Source organism: Electrophorus electricus, chromosome 2, assembly GCF_013358815.1.
Source record: "Electrophorus electricus isolate fEleEle1 chromosome 2, fEleEle1.pri, whole genome shotgun sequence".
Classification (NCBI taxonomy): domain Eukaryota; kingdom Metazoa; phylum Chordata; class Actinopteri; order Gymnotiformes; family Gymnotidae; genus Electrophorus; species Electrophorus electricus.
In genome coordinates, this window is record NC_049536.1 from 31806393 (window position 1) to 31824551 (window position 18159).

General features: G+C 37.8%; 1 protein-coding gene across 1 annotated transcript; it reads left to right on the forward strand.

Annotated features, from left to right (window-relative positions):
• The first annotated feature begins 7414 nt into the window (after positions 1 to 7414).
• abcb11a (ATP-binding cassette, sub-family B (MDR/TAP), member 11a) lies at positions 7415 to 17728 on the forward strand. Its single transcript, XM_027021122.2, has 24 exons — positions 7415 to 7810; positions 7920 to 8027; positions 8173 to 8306; positions 8486 to 8657; positions 8839 to 8963; positions 9534 to 9708; positions 10052 to 10165; positions 10274 to 10384; positions 10488 to 10613; positions 10704 to 10907; positions 12550 to 12720; positions 12915 to 13113; positions 13235 to 13316; positions 13473 to 13569; positions 13656 to 13817; positions 13920 to 14024; positions 14127 to 14288; positions 14763 to 14966; positions 15155 to 15396; positions 15609 to 15765; positions 16347 to 16544; positions 16749 to 16955; positions 17098 to 17244; positions 17528 to 17728. Exons 1-24 carry the CDS (start codon positions 7553 to 7555, stop codon positions 17726 to 17728), a joined length of 3861 nt encoding a protein of 1286 aa, XP_026876923.2. The 5' UTR covers positions 7415 to 7552.
• Positions 17729 to 18159: the final 431 nt, after the last annotated feature.

Sequence of the window (18159 nt, forward strand, 5' to 3'; positions counted from 1 at the left end):
TACCGTTAGTAACGTTGCTCAGTGTAGCACTTGGCACACCTTCCTCCATATCACACCAAATCACTCAAATATGAAACCCTTGAGCTTCATCGTGCGCGAACAGTTAACCGTGTAATTCATGAGGTGACTACAGCCTACAGCAGAATCGCACTCATTCTTCTCCTTTACTTTACATCTGAAGAATATGCTTCTAATTTGCCTATATACAGTGCTTATTCAAATAAAGTGAATAAGGAATAGCCTACGCTAAGTTATTTTAGGTACATTAAACGTGGTTGGGGGTAATGCTGAATAGTACTAAAAACAATAATAATGAATACTAATATTACTAATATTCCGACATCGGTAAATATGCCTGATGGATGTTTTTTAACTTACTTGTTTTGTCAAGTACAGGGTTATTTGCTTAAAATGAGTCTCTTTGCTTTCATGCACAAAACCCTTCCTAGACTTAAACCAAATGTACTGCGCCTGCGTTAAATGTTTAAAGTCACTGTTCAGGACCTTTCCCGAGCAGCCGCCGGAGAGTTTGCTTTTCCGGTGGTACTCCGTAGCTTCCTAGCTTAGAGGGCAGTGGGGAAATGGTTTGGTTTGCATCGACGGTTATTGCCCAAGATAGTAAGGCGAGTTACAGTACATATTAGAATAAGATAAGATAAGATATATACGTATACAATCCATTGTAAATAAGATATATACGTATGACAAAGTCACGAACAAAAATCCTGTGGACTTTTTCTTCTGTTTTGGCTCATTTTATTGAGGGAATCCTCCTGTCCCTAAACATAGACATCTGCAGCTGATAAATAGATTATCTTGATCTATGTTGGCATTACAGCCTGGTTGTTTTATGTCAGTGTGCTTTGTTCATAGAATGAGCTATATTACATCACATCCTTAATGCTTATTGGAATAAAATGAACGCTGCACACTAATGCGTATAGCATAAAAACCGCAATAAAGATTTCACGAAATCTTCGAATTTATATTAGTCTTGGGTTCAATATACAAGAGTGTAGCATACTGATCTGAACTAGATTTGTGAAACGGTGTGACAAGATCTTACCCTGAAAGTAAAAAAAGATTTTCGATTCTAGTGAATCTAACAGTGCAGGCTATTTCATAGGCTAACGGAGATTGTTTACTACAGTTGTAGATAGTGATGAGGACTATAAGTTCATTACACGTAGGCTAATATTGCTATTATCATAAGGTTGTTACCGGATGGTTTGGTAACCTTCCTGGGCAACAGAAATCTAAATTAGGCAGTCTTCTGCAGACAGCTCGGAAGATTATAGAAATTAAGAAATAACAAAGAACAAATTATTGACGTTATTGTTGCAGCTGTTATACTGCTTCTATAGAAAGTAAGAGATTGGTGTTATGAATGTAATATTTCTAAGGTATGATAAAAAGCGGTCAACTATTATTAATTTGCAAACATTCCAGAGTCACGTCTTTGTGATAGTATGCTGTAGTGACCATTTATTTGCTGAAAGAGTGTAAAGTCATTGGAAGCAATTATAATGTCAAATGGTCCATCAGACGTTTCATCAGTGTCATATCAGTGGTGATGATTTTTTTGTGTCCTCTTTTATTAGCCTGTTTTTTCTTTTTTCTTTTTTCTTTTTTTTCATTCCAGGTCAGTGTTTCAGACTAAATGACTGATAATTTCACACAGCTACATTTGCGGTATTAGTTTGAATGCAGAAGCTTAAATTCACATCTGCAGATCAGTTATTCATCCATGCAAGCAGTGACCCAAGAACTAATGTCAGGTGTGTGGCTTGAAATGTGCCTATATCTGATTCATGCTTTATGACTGGAAATAATAAAACAACTGCAGGCTGTACCTAAGTATCAGTTTAATTGTAGCACTGATTAATAACTGATAATGCAGGAGACATAAAGTTCATATACATTGTAAAGTTATTCACTGAGCGAGCATTGACCTGAGAACTAATATAATCAAATATTTGTCTGCAAGTGCACCTTTGTCTGAGTAAGATCCGGAAAGGTGTTCTCACACAGATTTTAATCCTTAATCAACTTTTCAATACATATTTAACATTCCTGTGTAGAATTCATGGTGGAAAAATTCCTATCATACTATCAAAGCAGAGAGATCAGTATCTGTCTCTGAATTAATAATATGTTCTTCCGCCACTCACATGAGGGTGGGTGAGTTCATGCATTAAATATAAGATCAGTAGGAACTACTGAGAAAGAAAAAAAAAAATATATATATATATAGAATATGCCTATGATATAAGAACATAATCTATCACTTTAATTAATTAACAGTATGTAGTTTTAAAAATGAATTCATCCCTACTGTATTCTAATTTGATATATGCTTTCTGTTATTTTGTATTTAGAAAATGGAAACTGTACTGTATACTGTAAAAAATAATACAGTGAGATTTTATATATATATATATATATATATATATATATATATATATATATATATACACACACACACACACACACACACACACACACACACACACACACACACAGTCATGTGAAAAAGTGTTTGCTCCCTTCCTGATATCTTATTTTTTGCATGTTTGTCACACTTAAATGTTTTAGATCATCAAACAAATTTAAATATTAGAGAAAGAACACAAGTAAACACAAAATGCAGTTTTTAAATGAAGGTTTTTTATTATTAAGGGGAAAGAAATCCAAACCTACATGGCCCTGTGTGAAAAAGTGATTGCCCCCTAAACCTAATAACTGGTTGGGCCACCCTTAGTACCCGTAGAGTCTTTTACAGCACTGTGGAGGAATTTTGGCCTACTCATCTCTGCATAATTGTTGTTATTCGGTCAAATTGGAGGGTTTTCAAGCATGAACCGCATTTTTAAGGTCATGCCACAGCATCTCAATCTGATTCAGGTCAGGACTTTGACCACTTCAAAGTCTTCATTTTGTTTTTCTTAAGCCATTCAGAGGTGGACTTGCTGGTGTGTTTTGGCTCATTGTCCTGCTGCAGAACCCAAGTGCGCTTCAGCTTGAGGTCACGAACAGATGGCCGAACATTCTCCTTCAAGATTTTTTGGTAGACAGCAGAATTCATGGTTCCATTTACCACAGCAAGTCTTCCAGGTCCTGAAGTAGCAAAACAGCTCCAGACCATCACACTACCGCCACTATATTTTACTGTTGGTATGATGTTCCTTTTCTGAAATGCTTTGACACCAGATGTAATGGGACATACACCTTCCAAAAAGTTCAACTTTTGTCTCATCAGTCCACAGACTATTTTCCCAAAAGTCTTGGGGATCATCAAGATGTTTTCTGCCAAAACTGAGACTTCATGTTCTTTTTGCTCAGCAGTGGTTTTCATCTTGGAACTCTGCCATGCAGGCCATTGTTGCCCAGTCTCTTTCTTATGATGGAGTCATGAACACTGACCTTCACTGATGCAAGTGAGGCCTGCAGTTCTTTGGATGTTGTTGTGGGGTCTTTTGTGACCTCTTGGATGAGGAGTTGTTGCACTCTTGGGGTAATTTTGGTCGGCCGGCCACTCCTGGGAAGGTTCATCCTATTTAAGTAATTTCTTGATTGAGAACAGGTGTGGCAGTAATCAGGCCTGGGTGTGGCTAGAGAAATTGAACTCAGCTTTCCGAAGATGGGGATCACTTTTTCACACAGGGCCATGTAGGTTTGGATGTTTTTTCCCCTTAATAATAAAAACCTTCACTTAAACTTTATATATATATATATATATATATATATATATATATATATATATATATATATATATATATATATATATATATATAAACACACACACACACACACACATATATATATTCATTTAACTTTATTATATATTTTACAGTATATACATACTGTTAATTAAAGTGATTCTTTATGTTCTCATATAATTTGCATATTCTATAATAGGCTGGGTCCACATGAACTAAGTATTCTAACATATAGTACACTAGGATATAGAAGGAAACTGTATTCATACTGAATTAACCATTAATTCGAACTTTATTTTAAACATTGTAATTAATGAATTGCATCACAAAATGAAAGGAATGACCACAAGACCTTGTTGTCTTAATTCAAGTTAGGTCAACTGAGTGGATGAAATTATTAGGTGAATGAACAAAACTGAGTTAAATTAAATTACAGGTCATTCCTTAAATAAACCAGTTTTAATTTGTTATTTATTTTATGGCTATTTAAATATTCATCTACTGTAATACTTCATCTACTGTAACTGTAGTGCATTTTTTTACAGAAACATTAAAACATGTTATGTATCTTTCTGTAGCTTTTGACAAATTAATGGCCTTGGTCATTCAATAAACTTAAATTAACATGTAATGCTGAAAGCAAAGTCAGACGCTTACAGATAAAAGGCAGGAGTTTTATTGTAATCTGTATTCATGCTTGTTAAACTAGTCAGGGTCAGAACCAGAGAGATACAGTCAAGGGTAAATCCAAAATCAGAGTCGTTGTAGCAATCCAGGGTCATAGAGTCAATATGGAGATTACGGGGATACATGATCAAACAAACAAAACACATGAAGGCAAACAGGGGAAGCAGGCTATAACAAAGGTTAGGAAACACAAAGGCTAGGATAAACATAAAGGCACGGAGTACAAACTTAAATACATGCATATATGGGCTTTCAAAAACATTCACCAACACATAACACATAAACGCAATGAAGCCTAACAACCACGATGAACACATAAATGCAATGAAACAAACACAAATGCAACGAACAGCAAAAGAGACAGGGAGCAAGACAGGGTTTAAATACCTGAACTAAACAAGGGACAGGTGTGGAAAATCAAACGAGGGCAGGAGAAAACAAAACTATGGCATGGAACTAAAATACACAAGACGGGGAACTAATCGTGATATCACGCACAATAAACATGAGATAAATAGGACATCTAGGCAATATTGCCCAATAACACAAATAATATAATAGAACACACACACACACACACATGCATCAACACCAAAGATTAAAACATATTAATAACATTCTTGATTATTTTTCATGAAATAGATAATACATTAATACATAGATATTTATACATGAATACACAGATATTAATATATCTGTCACTTCACTTGAACATCTATTAAGAAAGCATAGCTTTGAAGACCTTCGCCTTGTCTAAAGTTTGCTAGAAGTATTGTCTTATCAGTCTAATAGTGGCACAGATAGTCATGGAGGCGTGGACTGGACACTGATAGGATAAACCACTCCATGTTGTACTCACAAGTAATGACAAGACTGTACAGAAACTGCTTGGAACTACTGACGATACCCAACAGCAGGTACAGGTACGTAACATTTTTTCACTTTCAGACTGCTTTATATAATGGATTACAAAAATATACTAAATGAATCAATATTCTTAAAATTGCTGTTTGAAAGTTCTTATTGAAAAGATTTTTAAAATGTGTTTAAGCATTATAAGTAGCTGAAGTCAAGCCAAGAAAGTCCTTGGTGACTTATGTTTAACCCATGAAATAATGTTAATACATTTAGAGAAGCTTTATTATGCATAACCTGCTTTTAATCATTCCAATATATGTATGACTATTGCAAGAAATAACTGGGAGAACACAAGGCATAAATTAAGAAAAAATGAGTGACGTTTATGATTCCTTTTGTTTAATTACTTTTTTTTAATTGCGTAAATGATACTGTGTGAGGCTTCTGCTAGTAAGCAGTTATTATCTCCATAGGTCAACAGTACATGGGTGAGTTCATTTTATGGCCCTGTAGTGTCTTCCATTAGTGCTTGTTAAATTAATGTTAATGTTACCGCATTTATGTTAGTATTAAGACACTTTATTATGCCACTTGCAATCAAGCTCTTGTGTATCCAACTTCTCTCAGTGGTCTTTGAAATGTTTTTACAACTCCCCTGGAGGACACCTGTGCCTAAATTAATTAAATAGAAATAAACAGAAAACGTACACATACACGCAGCTATATAGTCTAACAGTTGGTAGTATATGTAAAAGTGAAAACAAGGCCATCGGGTCATTGTCTGTAGACTTGCGAGTCAGGATTGTGTAAAGGCAGAGATCTGGGAAGGATACAATAAATTTTCTGCAGTACAGAAAGTGCCCCAGAGTACCTTTGTCAGACAAGTAACCAAGAACCTAGAAGAACCTAGTGGCTCTTATGATTGAAGTCCAGAGTTCCTTTGTAGAAATGGGAGAATCTTACAGAAGAAGAATCTTCAGTGCAGCACCCCAAGAATTATGGCTTTACGGTAGAGTGGTCATAGAAAAGGACATTAAAGCCTGCTCTGAGTTTGCCAAAAGGCACCTGAACAAATATCAGAATATGTGAAGCAAGACCCTCACGTTTTCTGAAACCAAAATTGAACTGTCTGGCCACAATTCCCAGTGTGGGAAATCAGGCACCGAATTTCATCTCATTAATACCATCCGTATAGTCCAATACCTGGCAGCGTTATACTGTTTTTCTGCAACAAAGAATGTGAGACTAGTCAGGATGGAGGAAAAGATGGATTCAAAAAATACAGAGCAACACTGGGTGAAAACCTTTCCAGAGTGCTTACAGTCTCAGGCGGGGGTGAAGGTTTACATTTCAACAAGACAACAGCACAAAGCATATCATTGAGAAAACACAGGAGTGACATCAGAAAGACTTTCTGGAAGTCCTCAGCCAGAGTCCAACCTGAACCTGAGCATCTCTGGAGAGACCTAAAAATAGCTGTGTAGTCATGATTCACATCTAGCCAGGCTAAGCTTGAGCTTAAACAATCCTGCCAAGAAAAAAGGGAGAAACATCCAACAGAAAGGTGTGCCAAGCTTGTAGGGGAACATATAAAGGTGTCATACTAAGTGTCATACTTTTCTGAACAGCCAGTCCAGCCACACCACACCATACACCCCCTCCCTCCACCTTCACAATGCGAGATCTGTAAACGCTGACAAACAACTTCTTATATTCAACATTTTTTTCAATATTTATTCATTATTAACTTTAAATACAGCAAATGCTTTAGTAAAATGTTTGCAAAATATAGGACCAGTGTTTGTTTCAGGAGGGATACTAACCACACTAAATTACAGAACATGAAGGAAGCTCATTACAGCCCAGATCATCAAGATTTGAAAACATATCAGGATGATAAAGGTAAGACATTTATGTGAAGTATGAGATTCACCACTCTGTAAGAAAAGCAGTCACTGGAAATTTCAAATACTACTTGTCTTCTTTAGGCTAAGGTGTTAATGCTACTAACCTTTTTCTATTTTATATCACAGCCACTGAAATTATGTGAGTATTGAACCTGAGCATAGACAATTTTATGATTTATGATTTATGTGACTATACATAATGAATTTTATATATATATATATATATATATATATATATATATATAATTAATTCATTATGTATAGTCACATAAATCATACTCACTATGGTTAACACATGATAATCAATACAGTGCCATTTAAAAGTACTAATAGTTTTCATTTCATACCTTAAGGGATGGCAGTGATAAAAGAAAAGAGGAAATGCTTGGAGTAGGATATTTTCAGCTGTTCCGTTTTGCCACATGGGTCGACATCGCGATGATGGTGGTGGGAGGTGTGTGTGCACTCATCCATGGTTCCGCCTTCCCTCTTATGCTGCTCATCTATGGCATGATGACGAACACCTTTGTGGCCTATGAGCTGGAGGTTCAGGAACTGGCAGATCCCAATAAAACCTGCATCAATAACACCATCACCTGGACTAACGGCTCAGTAGTCGAGATGGCAGATAATCGTACTGTGCAATGTGGGTGAGTGTATAACAGACTAAATTTGAATTTTTACAGTTAAAATGCATGTCGGCATTAGTACCTATTCTACGCCAAATATATTGAATTGGAGAGACCAGAGATGTTGTTTTTTCTTACACAGTGTGGATATTGAAGCACAGATGACCATGTTTGCTTATTACTATACTGGCATTGGCCTGGGAGCATTCATTCTTAGTTACCTTCAGGTGTGAAAAAATTATTATTATATTCTTATCGCTATCATTTGCACATCATGGGGACTTAAATAATTTAAATAAATTGGATCATTTTAAGTGATGCTCATGTTTATCCCATACTTACAGCATATTTGTCCTCTCTCTCTTAATTCAGATTGCTTTGTGGGTTTCTGCAGCTGCAAGACAGACACAAAGAATCAGAAAAACATACTTTAGAAAGATCATGTGCATGGAAATTGGCTGGTTTGACTGCAATTCTGTTGGGGAGCTAAACACAAGAATATCTGAGTAATATTTTATTTTATTTCTACCCCAAGACTGAATGAATAATATAAATAAATTACTGATGAAATGTGCATTCCAAATTGTTTTGCATTGTTTGGACTGATACTATTTACCATTTTAAAATTAAAGAGTGTGCTTTATTCCCCATAAATATAATTGTCTGTTTCTCTCTGTGTCTTTAGTGATATTAATAAAATCAACAATGCAATAGCAGACCAGGTAGCCATCTTCATTGAGAGGCTGTCCGCTTTCATTTTTGGTTTCCTGGTGGGCTTTATTGGTGGATGGAAGCTTACACTAGTGGTGATTGGCGTGAGCCCATTGATAGGCCTGGCAGCAGGACTCATGGCGATGGTCAGTGCATATTCATTCCAAAGAAAGCAACCGTCATGGTCTCTCATCAGTATTTTAATAACCATTATATATCACTGTAGTATTCATAAGCAATTCAACTTTCCTCAGGTATGCATTAAAGTGACAAGAGACCAGCCTATTGGAGCTCTAGGTCGGGATAATAGAAGTTGTGTGTTTGCAGGCAGTAGCCCGGCTGACGGGACGTGAGCTACAGGCCTATGCCAAGGCAGGCGCCATAGCTGATGAAGTTCTCTCATCCATCAGAACAGTAGCAGCATTCAGTGGAGAGGACAAGGAGACAGAAAGGTACTGTTTAATGTTTATTACTGTCTGTGCCTTTCAAATGACCCTCAAATGCATCCGGGATAAGCTGTAATAGTATGTAATTGCTGACCTTTTCAGTCAAATAATGAAATATATCAATGCGTATAGCTATGTGACGTGCCACAGGACGCTCCCCCTCCACAAGTCACATGGTACGGCCTGTCGCATGCGGGGGTGGGGGGGTTCACCCTTGTTCTTGGCCACACCCCCCCTGATGGCACGCACCTGTACGGGGCTAATCTTTAGTGTTCATCAGTCTATTTAAACCCCTGTCGGTGCATGCCTCACTGTTGGTCATTGTTTGTTAGCGTCTGAAGTTGTTTGTATCCAGGTTTGTGTAGCCATTGTATTTGTTTGTCTAGCCCGATGTTAACAGTGTTAATCGTTAGCGTTAAGTGTCTTCATGTTCGCTATTATTGTTATATGTGAGTGCCATTGTGCTGTGTGTTTAATGTCATTAAATGTTGCACAAAGTCGAGGGAGTCTGTGCGTCTTGTTCCACGCCCCGCGGCACTCGGGTCGTTACAACATGAAGTATTTTGTCTTCTCCAGATATGACAGAAACCTTGAGGAGGCTCAAACCTGGGGGGTGAAGAAAGGGATCATCATTGCAACATTTCAGGGTTTTCTGTGGTGTATCATCTTCCTCTGTTATGCCCTTGGATTCTGGTATGGTTCAAAGCTTGTCATTGACACCAAGGAGCTTACGCCTGGAACCCTGATCCAGGTATGAGAAATCCTCCAAAATGCAGCATATAGTTTGCTCAGTCATTTATTATATGTATGTATGTATGTATGTAATGAATATGTAATGAATAATGTGTCAGAATAATGGAGTATTTAAATTCTACAATTGTTTAATCAAAATGCATAAAATTGTCTTAATCACACTGCAGAATTGTCAGTTGGAAATGAACAGTGAACAATATAAATGTTAACATTGAGTATTTCACTGCATATATTTCTTCTTCTTGCTCTAAATACAATATTTAAAACATTGCAAATAGATGTGCGTGACGGTTCTTTTCATTTCAGGTTTAACTTGAGCTCATTATTTGGTTTCTTTTCAGGTGTTCTTTGGTGTCCTTACGGGAGCTTTGAACTTGGGTCAGGCTTCTCCATGTCTAGAGGCCTTTGCTTCAGGTCGTGCTGCAGCGAAAAGCGTTTTTGACACCATCAACAGAGTGAGGCTCATAGTAACCGGAGCAGTCACTGATGTGTTCACACAACCAGAGCTCCTTAGTTTTCTGGATATGCAGAATAATCATTAACTACTTCTTTTGTTTATACAGGTACCAAAAATTGATTGTTTTACAGAGGAAGGGCATAAGTTGGAAAGAGTGAAAGGTGACCTCGAATTCCATAATGTTAAGTTCAGCTATCCCTCCAGACCTGACATCAAGGTTAGACAACTGCATTTTTCTTTTTCACTTTTTAATAACATCGTTTCTTAGCTTCAAATAGCTTGTGTGTCATAAACTCCTGTTATTTTTCCTTGGTTCTTAGATTTTGGATGATTTAAACTTGGTGGTTAAATCAGGGGAGACTACAGCATTTGTTGGACCTAGTGGATCTGGAAAAAGTACGGTAGTCCAACTCATTCAGAGATTTTATGACCCCCAACAAGGAATGGTAATTCACACCAAAGGTATGACTTTATACTTGTAAAATAAGGGTAAACATGTAATTTCATGTAATGAGTTAGGTTTTTGCCACTCTTAGGTCACTCTGGATGGCCATGACATTAGAAGCCTGAATATCCAGTGGCTACGCTCACTGATAGGCATTGTAGAGCAGGAGCCTGTTCTCTTTGCCACCACAATCTCAGAAAATATTCGCTATAGCCAACCAGGAGTCACCATGGAGGAGATCATACAGGCCTCCAAAGAGGCAAATGCTTACAACTTTATCATGGCCCTGCCTCAGGTACATACCTTATACCACTACCTTATATCTAGTATGCCATCTTAGCTACGGTGTAAGAGAGATACGTGAATCTAATCTGTTTTTATTCTTAATGTTAATAAGCTGTGAGATGTCATGTTACAAAGATTTAAACAGCTTGCAGTCACTGAACAGAAAGACTGGATGCAACTGCAGTGATATGAGAAGTTCACTGGGCAGATAAATCCAAATTACTGTTGACAAACAAGGTCAGACAGGCATAGTCAGTTGTGGGCAGACAGATAAACTTAGGTTAAACCAGGGTTACACTACGTGATTTTTACCCCAATTTTAGCCCTGCTTCTCAGTCTGGCCAAGTCTGTGCTGGGTGGTTTTAGTCTGCAGATTTGGGTCAGTCAGAGTCAACAGTTGGAAAGAGAATGACGTAATGTGCAAGGGGCACATACTCAGGTTTTTGGCCTTCCGATCATGTTTCAAAGAAGTTGGAGTTTATCAAACGTGTAATTTTTCTGACCCGTCTCTGAGCGTAATCTAGTAGCGAAACTGGTCTGTGGCTCAAATTGAAAAGGTTTCGTCAATGAAAACTGAACATGAAAAGTAAACACAGGAAGTAGATAAAGAAAAATAGCCATGTGTTCATGCATGCAGTGGAGCTCTACAATGGAGGACAAGTGAAGTGAGTTGTGACAGAAGTACAAATGCCTGTAAAATGTCTATGCAGACCAGGATTACACCGTCTTCCCACCAACAACCTCACCCAAAGGCGTTTTTCACATTTCCTTTATTTTGGGGCAAATGGTGACGCAAACAATGACAGCAGCAAGATGTTGTACTTCCATGTTTACTCTGTATCACCTAGGTAACGTGAGAGAGGCATGTTTTTGGGTGTATTTGGTTCAGTTCAGAAACAGGTTGAAGTCATGTAGCGTACAGTATGATCTCTATTCATTTAGTGTGTGATGGACAATTTTTTCATTTACCATAAAAATCAGCAATAATTAATCGAGAAGTGTGAGACACCCAGCCTTTTTAATCTGATATGACTTTAAAAGTCATGTAGTAGTCCTAAGGTTTTAGGCAAAATATCAATTCACACTAAACAGGAAGCTGCAAACAGTAACTGGCTAGATATATTTTATTCAGAACACCGAGTATGCAAAATGAGTGATATCCCCACCAGTGAAAGGCAGTGAGGAGTATATAAAGGTGAGAGAACGACTGTGGGAATGAGGTACGGACGCAGGTGATGAAGCATATAAGCAGACTGGCACAACAGAGCGCTGGAGTGAGGCGTGAGGTGAGGCGTGAGGTGAGGCATGAGGTGAGACGTGAGGTGAGACAGAGGGCGTAACACTAATCAATCTGCAAGTCAAAGCTTTAAAGAAAGTAACAGGCTCATCTTTTTAAGGCGAGGATTACATATAAAAGGAATGTACAGCTGAGGATATCAATCAAATAAAATTTCACTATATAACTTGCAGTTGAATAATGTATGGGATTGTAAACTATCCCTTGAATAGTCACCCCACACAATCCCTCATGCCTTTTCAAATATCCCTCCTTACCCTATAATAATTACCCCATTCTTATAATAAGTGTGAATTTATTACATCTTGTGATACAAGAGGATAGTTTTTCATGTCATGGTGCGTGTTTGGTGCAGAAGTTTGACACGCTGGTTGGAGATAGTGGAAGCCAAATGAGTGGTGGGCAGAAGCAGAGGATTGCAATAGCTCGAGCACTGGTCAGAAAGCCCAGAATCCTTCTGTTGGACATGGCCACTTCAGCCCTGGACAACGAGAGTGAAGCTGTAGTGCAGGAAGCTCTGGATAAGGTGAGATTAACAAATTTAGCCACATTCAATCAGTCGGAAATGTGATATTCAGCACTACTTTTTATAAACTTTCACTTTTAGATATAATCTGCAAAATTCCTTTACTTCCCACCACATTTTTCTGACATGCTTACACACTAAGTCTTAAGAAATGCTGTTTTATTTATTCCTTTATTTACTTATTCATCTGTCAGGCCCGCATAGGCAGAACCACAGTCACTATTGCTCATCGCTTGTCTACAATTCGTAAAGCTGATGTGATTGTGGGCTTCGAACATGGGAGTGCTGTGGAAAGGGGCTCACACAGTGAACTACTGGAAAGGAAAGGGGTCTACTTCACCCTTGTTACACTTCAGAATCAAGGAAGTGATGCATCCAATTACAAAACAAACAGTGAGTAGACCATAAATCTGATGCTTGATGTGTTTTTTTTTTCTTTTCTGATAGTCTTTGTGATAGTCTTTGATATTTTTCTGATAGTATTTGTCTGTAATTCCAATTCATCATCTGACAGCATCTGAGACCAGCATACTTGAGGATGATGGGTTTGAAACAATGACCAGTTTCAGCAGAGGAAGTTCTGTGTCTGATTTAAGGTACAGTACAAAATATCTGACCACATATTTTCCCCTTAATTTTAAATGTAATTAGTTAGATGCATTTTTTGCTTGGAGTGTATTTTTGCTTGAAGTGGATTGTGTTATGTTTAATTATGAAAATAAGGAAAATGTCTAACAATCCTTGCAAATTAGATCACAGTCTCAAATGTCAAATCACTGGCATGATGACATATGTGAGGTGGAAGTTAAGTCTGGCAGTTTCAGAATGGATATAGTCAAAAAAACAAAGGTATAATTTCTTTTTAAAGTTTTTTTTACACAAACAAAAACAAGTGTTGTTGTTTATGTTGTTAGTGATGTTGATGTTATGTGTAGAAAATGGAGGATGCAATGGAGGCGACTGAATCGGCGCCGGTCACTCGAATTCTGAAGTATAATCAACCAGAATGGCCATATCTGTTACTGGGCTCTGTAGGAGCAGCCTTAAACGGATCTGTCAGCCCAGTTTATGCCCTCTTATTCAGCCAGGTTCTAGGGGTGAGAGGCATTTTTAACACCTTGAACTTAAGTGGTCATTTAACATGGCCTTTACCAAATGTGCATAAGAAATCAAGATAACACTGTTTTCCTGCAATGCAGATATTTTCTATCGCAGACATGGATGAACAGAGACGACAGATTAATGGGGTTTGCATTCTGTTTGTTATAGTGGGAATTGTAAGCTTCTTCTCACAGTTCGTACAGGTAAATGTGTACTATTTAACAGTATCACCTTACAGAATTTTGTAAAGTTTGTTTCATTATGGTAGATATGAGTGTTTCTCATGGCAAGTGGATATATTTCAGGGGTTTGCTTTTGCTAAGTCTGGGGAGCTACTGACTCGCAGGCTAAGGAAGGTTGGTTTTCAGGCCATGCTCAAGCAGGAGATCCGATGGTTCGATGATCCTAAAAATAGCCCTGGGGCTCTTACCACCAGACTTGCAACTGATGCATCCATGGTGCAAGGGGTGAGTAAGCCCTTAGACACTGGCCTTAATTTTGATTTGCTTTTTAAAAAATACAAAATGAAAGAAAGAAATTAAAAGAAAGAAAGTAATTTTGAAACTACGAATGCAGGGAGGAAAGGAGCAAGATGCCAGCACGAGTCTCGACACAGAACAATTATTTCAAATGTAAGAAAATGTAGACTTTACACACAAACAGTAAACAATCACAATCAGTAAATGGCAAGTTAATAGTCACGATACACTAGGGAAAACAAACAAAGCCACGTGGTAGGCTACACCACATGGGTTAGGTGAGGGCGGAGCAGGCCATTACAGTTATCTTCTAAATAGAAATCTTCTATAATAGTTGTGGCTTTCTGCATATTCTATTCTATTTCTTTCCGAATGAAATGGCTATATATTTTTTACAATGGGGCAGTCAAAAAAGATTTGCATTCCCTTATATACAGTGAATGAGTGTCTCATGCGTTTCAGGCTACTGGCTCCCAGATTGGCATGATTGTAAACTCATTGATGAACATTGGAGCCTCATTTATCATTGCATACTACTTCAGCTGGAAGCTGAGTCTGGTGGTGACCTGCTTCCTCCCTCTAATTGGCCTGTCTGGTGTCTTCCAAGCCAAAATGCTGACTGGATTTGCTAATGAGGACAAGAAAGCAATGGAGGAGGCAGGACAGGTGAAGTAGCAATACCGATTTATTTTCTTTTATTATAACTAAAAGGAAATATCCCAATCTTTATGTGGAATGTGTTAAAAATAAGCTTTGTTCATCGTAACCAACCTTCAAACTACCTATGATTTCATTGATTCCTAACAATTTTATGGTTTTTAGGTGGGTTGGTGATTGTAGATCTGATCCCACAGGTGTCCAGTGAGGCAATAGCCAACATCAGGACCATTGCAGGTTTAGCCAAAGAGCAGCAGTTTGTGGACATGTATGAAAAGCAGCTGGAACCCCCCTACAAAGCAGCCAAAAAAAAGGCTCAAGTCTATGCCATCTTCTTTGCTTTCGCAAAATGTGTTATTTTCATGGCATATGCAGCCTCCTTTAGATATGGTGGTTATCTGGTTACCAATGAGGGACTTCATTATGTGATTGTTTTCAGGTGAGCTCTAATACTATTTAATGACGTACACAACAGCTGGTTTAGAATACTGTTCCTGTTATGTATCTATGATTCATGAATGTATTATAGATCTAAAAATGGTTTAATGTGTCCATGCATGTACATTACCTATTGCAAATCAACACCATTATTTGTAAGGTAGAAAATGCACATTGTCAGTTTGATGATGTGCTATGTGTTTATCCCCCTAGAGTTATCTCTGCTATTGTTATCAGCGGGACAGCTCTTGGAAGAGCGTCATCCTTCACACCAGATTATGCCAAAGCCAAAATCGCAGCTGAACAGTTTTTCACACTGCTGGACAGAGTCCCCAGAATCAACATTTCTCAGGCACACGGACTAAAATGGGTAAGAAAATATTCAAGTTCCTTATAGTAAGTAACCTTATATGAAAACTTTAAAGTAGTCAATCTCACTGAATTAACAAATGGGGAAAGATATCAATTGTCCTTTTAATCCTCAGCCTGTACTTTGTTTTCCTGACATTACATATCCAAAAAGAGCTTTATTGTTCTGAAAACACACAGATTACATGCCGTGATGTAATTTCACCCAGAACTCCTTACAAACTCCCAGGGGGAAAAGATTGTAGATCATAACAGTAATTTGCTTGTATCTGTCCAAAAAATATTTTTTCCAATATTAATTTTCACCATTTATAATGAATGTGAAAATTATATTTATGGAAAGTATGAACTATGAACTTTCAAATAGTATGTCTCACAGGGGCTTGTCATGCTTTAGGTAATTGTTTGAATTGGATTGATTAATTTTCAATAGGTTTTCAAATATTTTACTTAAAAATGTATAAAAAAATAATTTATCATTAAATATTTTGCTACCCTGCTTTTCATTTCTATGAGCAATTTAGTCTCCTTTTATCTGGTTAAATCACCTGCTTTTTCTAATCATTTGCTGGTCACTTCCAGACTGACTTTAAGGGTAAGATTGAATTCAAGAACTGCAGTTTCACATACCCAAGCCGGCCAGACATCCAGGTTCTGCGGGGGCTGGGGGTGACAGTGAGACCCGGTCAGACTCTTGCCTTTGTGGGTAGCAGCGGATGTGGCAAAAGTACATGCGTTCAGCTCCTGGAGAGGTTCTACGATCCAGATCTGGGCCAAGTGGTGAGAGACTATAATCAGATTGCTATAGTTTTGTGCCAAATAATGCAGGATACCGAGAAATCCTTTTTGTTGGGACTAGACAGTTGTAGTTCAAGATAGAGGATCAGTTGTATGAGCTGTTTATGACATCAATATTTGCAACCAAAAAAACTGAAAGTTAAAATGCTTGTCTTTTTTGAATTTTTTTTTTATTTTTTATTCCAGTTAATAGATGAACATCCGTCTCATGGTGTTAACGTACCTTTCTTGAGGTCACAGATTGGGATTGTATCGCAGGAGCCTGTGCTTTTTAACTGCACCATAGCAGAAAACATCCAGTATGGAGATAACTCATGCACTGTCAGCATGGAGGATGTTATAGAGGCCTCTAAAAAGGCTTACCTCCATGAATTTGTGATGAGCTTGCCTCATGTGAGTATGGCGATATATGTTTGTTATGATCACATTTATTATAGAACAGCTACAACCCAAATTAATACAGCCTGCACTGATACTTGGAAAAAAAACAATCAGCGAGAGCCTATTGCTGGTTCACTCTCTTGTTGGTCAACAGAAATACGAGACACAGGTTGGAGCTCATGGCTCTCAGCTCTCTAGAGGGCAGAAACAGCGCATAGCTATCGCTCGTGCCATTGTTAGAAACCCCAAAATACTGCTGCTGGATGAAGCTACCTCTGCCCTAGATACAGAAAGTGAGAAGGTATCACAAGCAATGCTCATCACAACTTCTCTTATGTATTGTGTATTACCTCTGCAAAATAAAAGATTATCAGGAGGAATAGTTGAACTTTCACTAATGCTAGAGCACATCCACGTATCTGGTATCCACAATATTTGGACACAAGAGAACCTAATCTCTTATGCTTTAATAGTTCTGTAAATGAGTGAATATGGTTACTTCTTTATATTTTCACATCAGCTTTTCACTAATCTAAGATTTCACATATGTTTAACCAGCTCCTTTACACTTTCTGCATGTGCAGACGGTTCAGGTAGCCCTGGATGAAGCTCGACAAGGTCGCACATGCATCGTCATCGCCCACAGACTCTCCACCATCCAGACTGCTGATATCATAGCAGTGATGTCACAGGGCACCATCATAGAGCAAGGGACGCATGAAGAACTTATGGCTAAGAAAGCAGCTTACTACAAGCTGGTCACTACAGGGGCTCCCATTAGTTAAAAAGGTTGTAATGAAGTAGAAATATGTGATGTAGACATCTCCCATTTCATGATCATCAGCTGTATTAATGCAAGCATGTGCTTCCTGCATGACAATGGAAAATGGGCCACCATATCACTGAAGTGCTGCTCACAACACATCGTAGCACCATAGGAATGCACTGTGAGAGTGTGAACAGCCGAACTCTGTAATGCAGTCACAAATCACCGTTAACATTACCTTCATTACTTACCAAATTATGATAAACTTAGGCTGTTTTTTAAAAAAAAATACTGTTTATCATTTTTATGACTGAATTTGTTCATACAAAAGAACATTGTATTTGTGTTTTGACTTCTGCTTCTTTTTATATCGGCAAATATCTTTGTAAGGTTTTCATCCACAGGAATTTCAGTTCCCCCTTCTCAAGTGCATTGTCTAAGGTCATTCAT

Excerpts from the sequence above, each read along its gene's own strand:
- abcb11a (XM_027021122.2), top strand. The coding sequence starts at position 7,553 with ATGCTTGGAGTAGGATATTTTCAGCTGTTCCGTTTTGCCACATGGGTC. Across the intron at positions 8,658-8,838 it reads CAGCAGGACTCATGGCGATG|GCAGTAGCCCGGCTGACGGG; the intron begins GTCAGTGCATAT and ends GTGTGTTTGCAG. Across the intron at positions 12,721-12,914 it reads TGCAGGAAGCTCTGGATAAG|GCCCGCATAGGCAGAACCAC; the intron begins GTGAGATTAACA and ends TTCATCTGTCAG.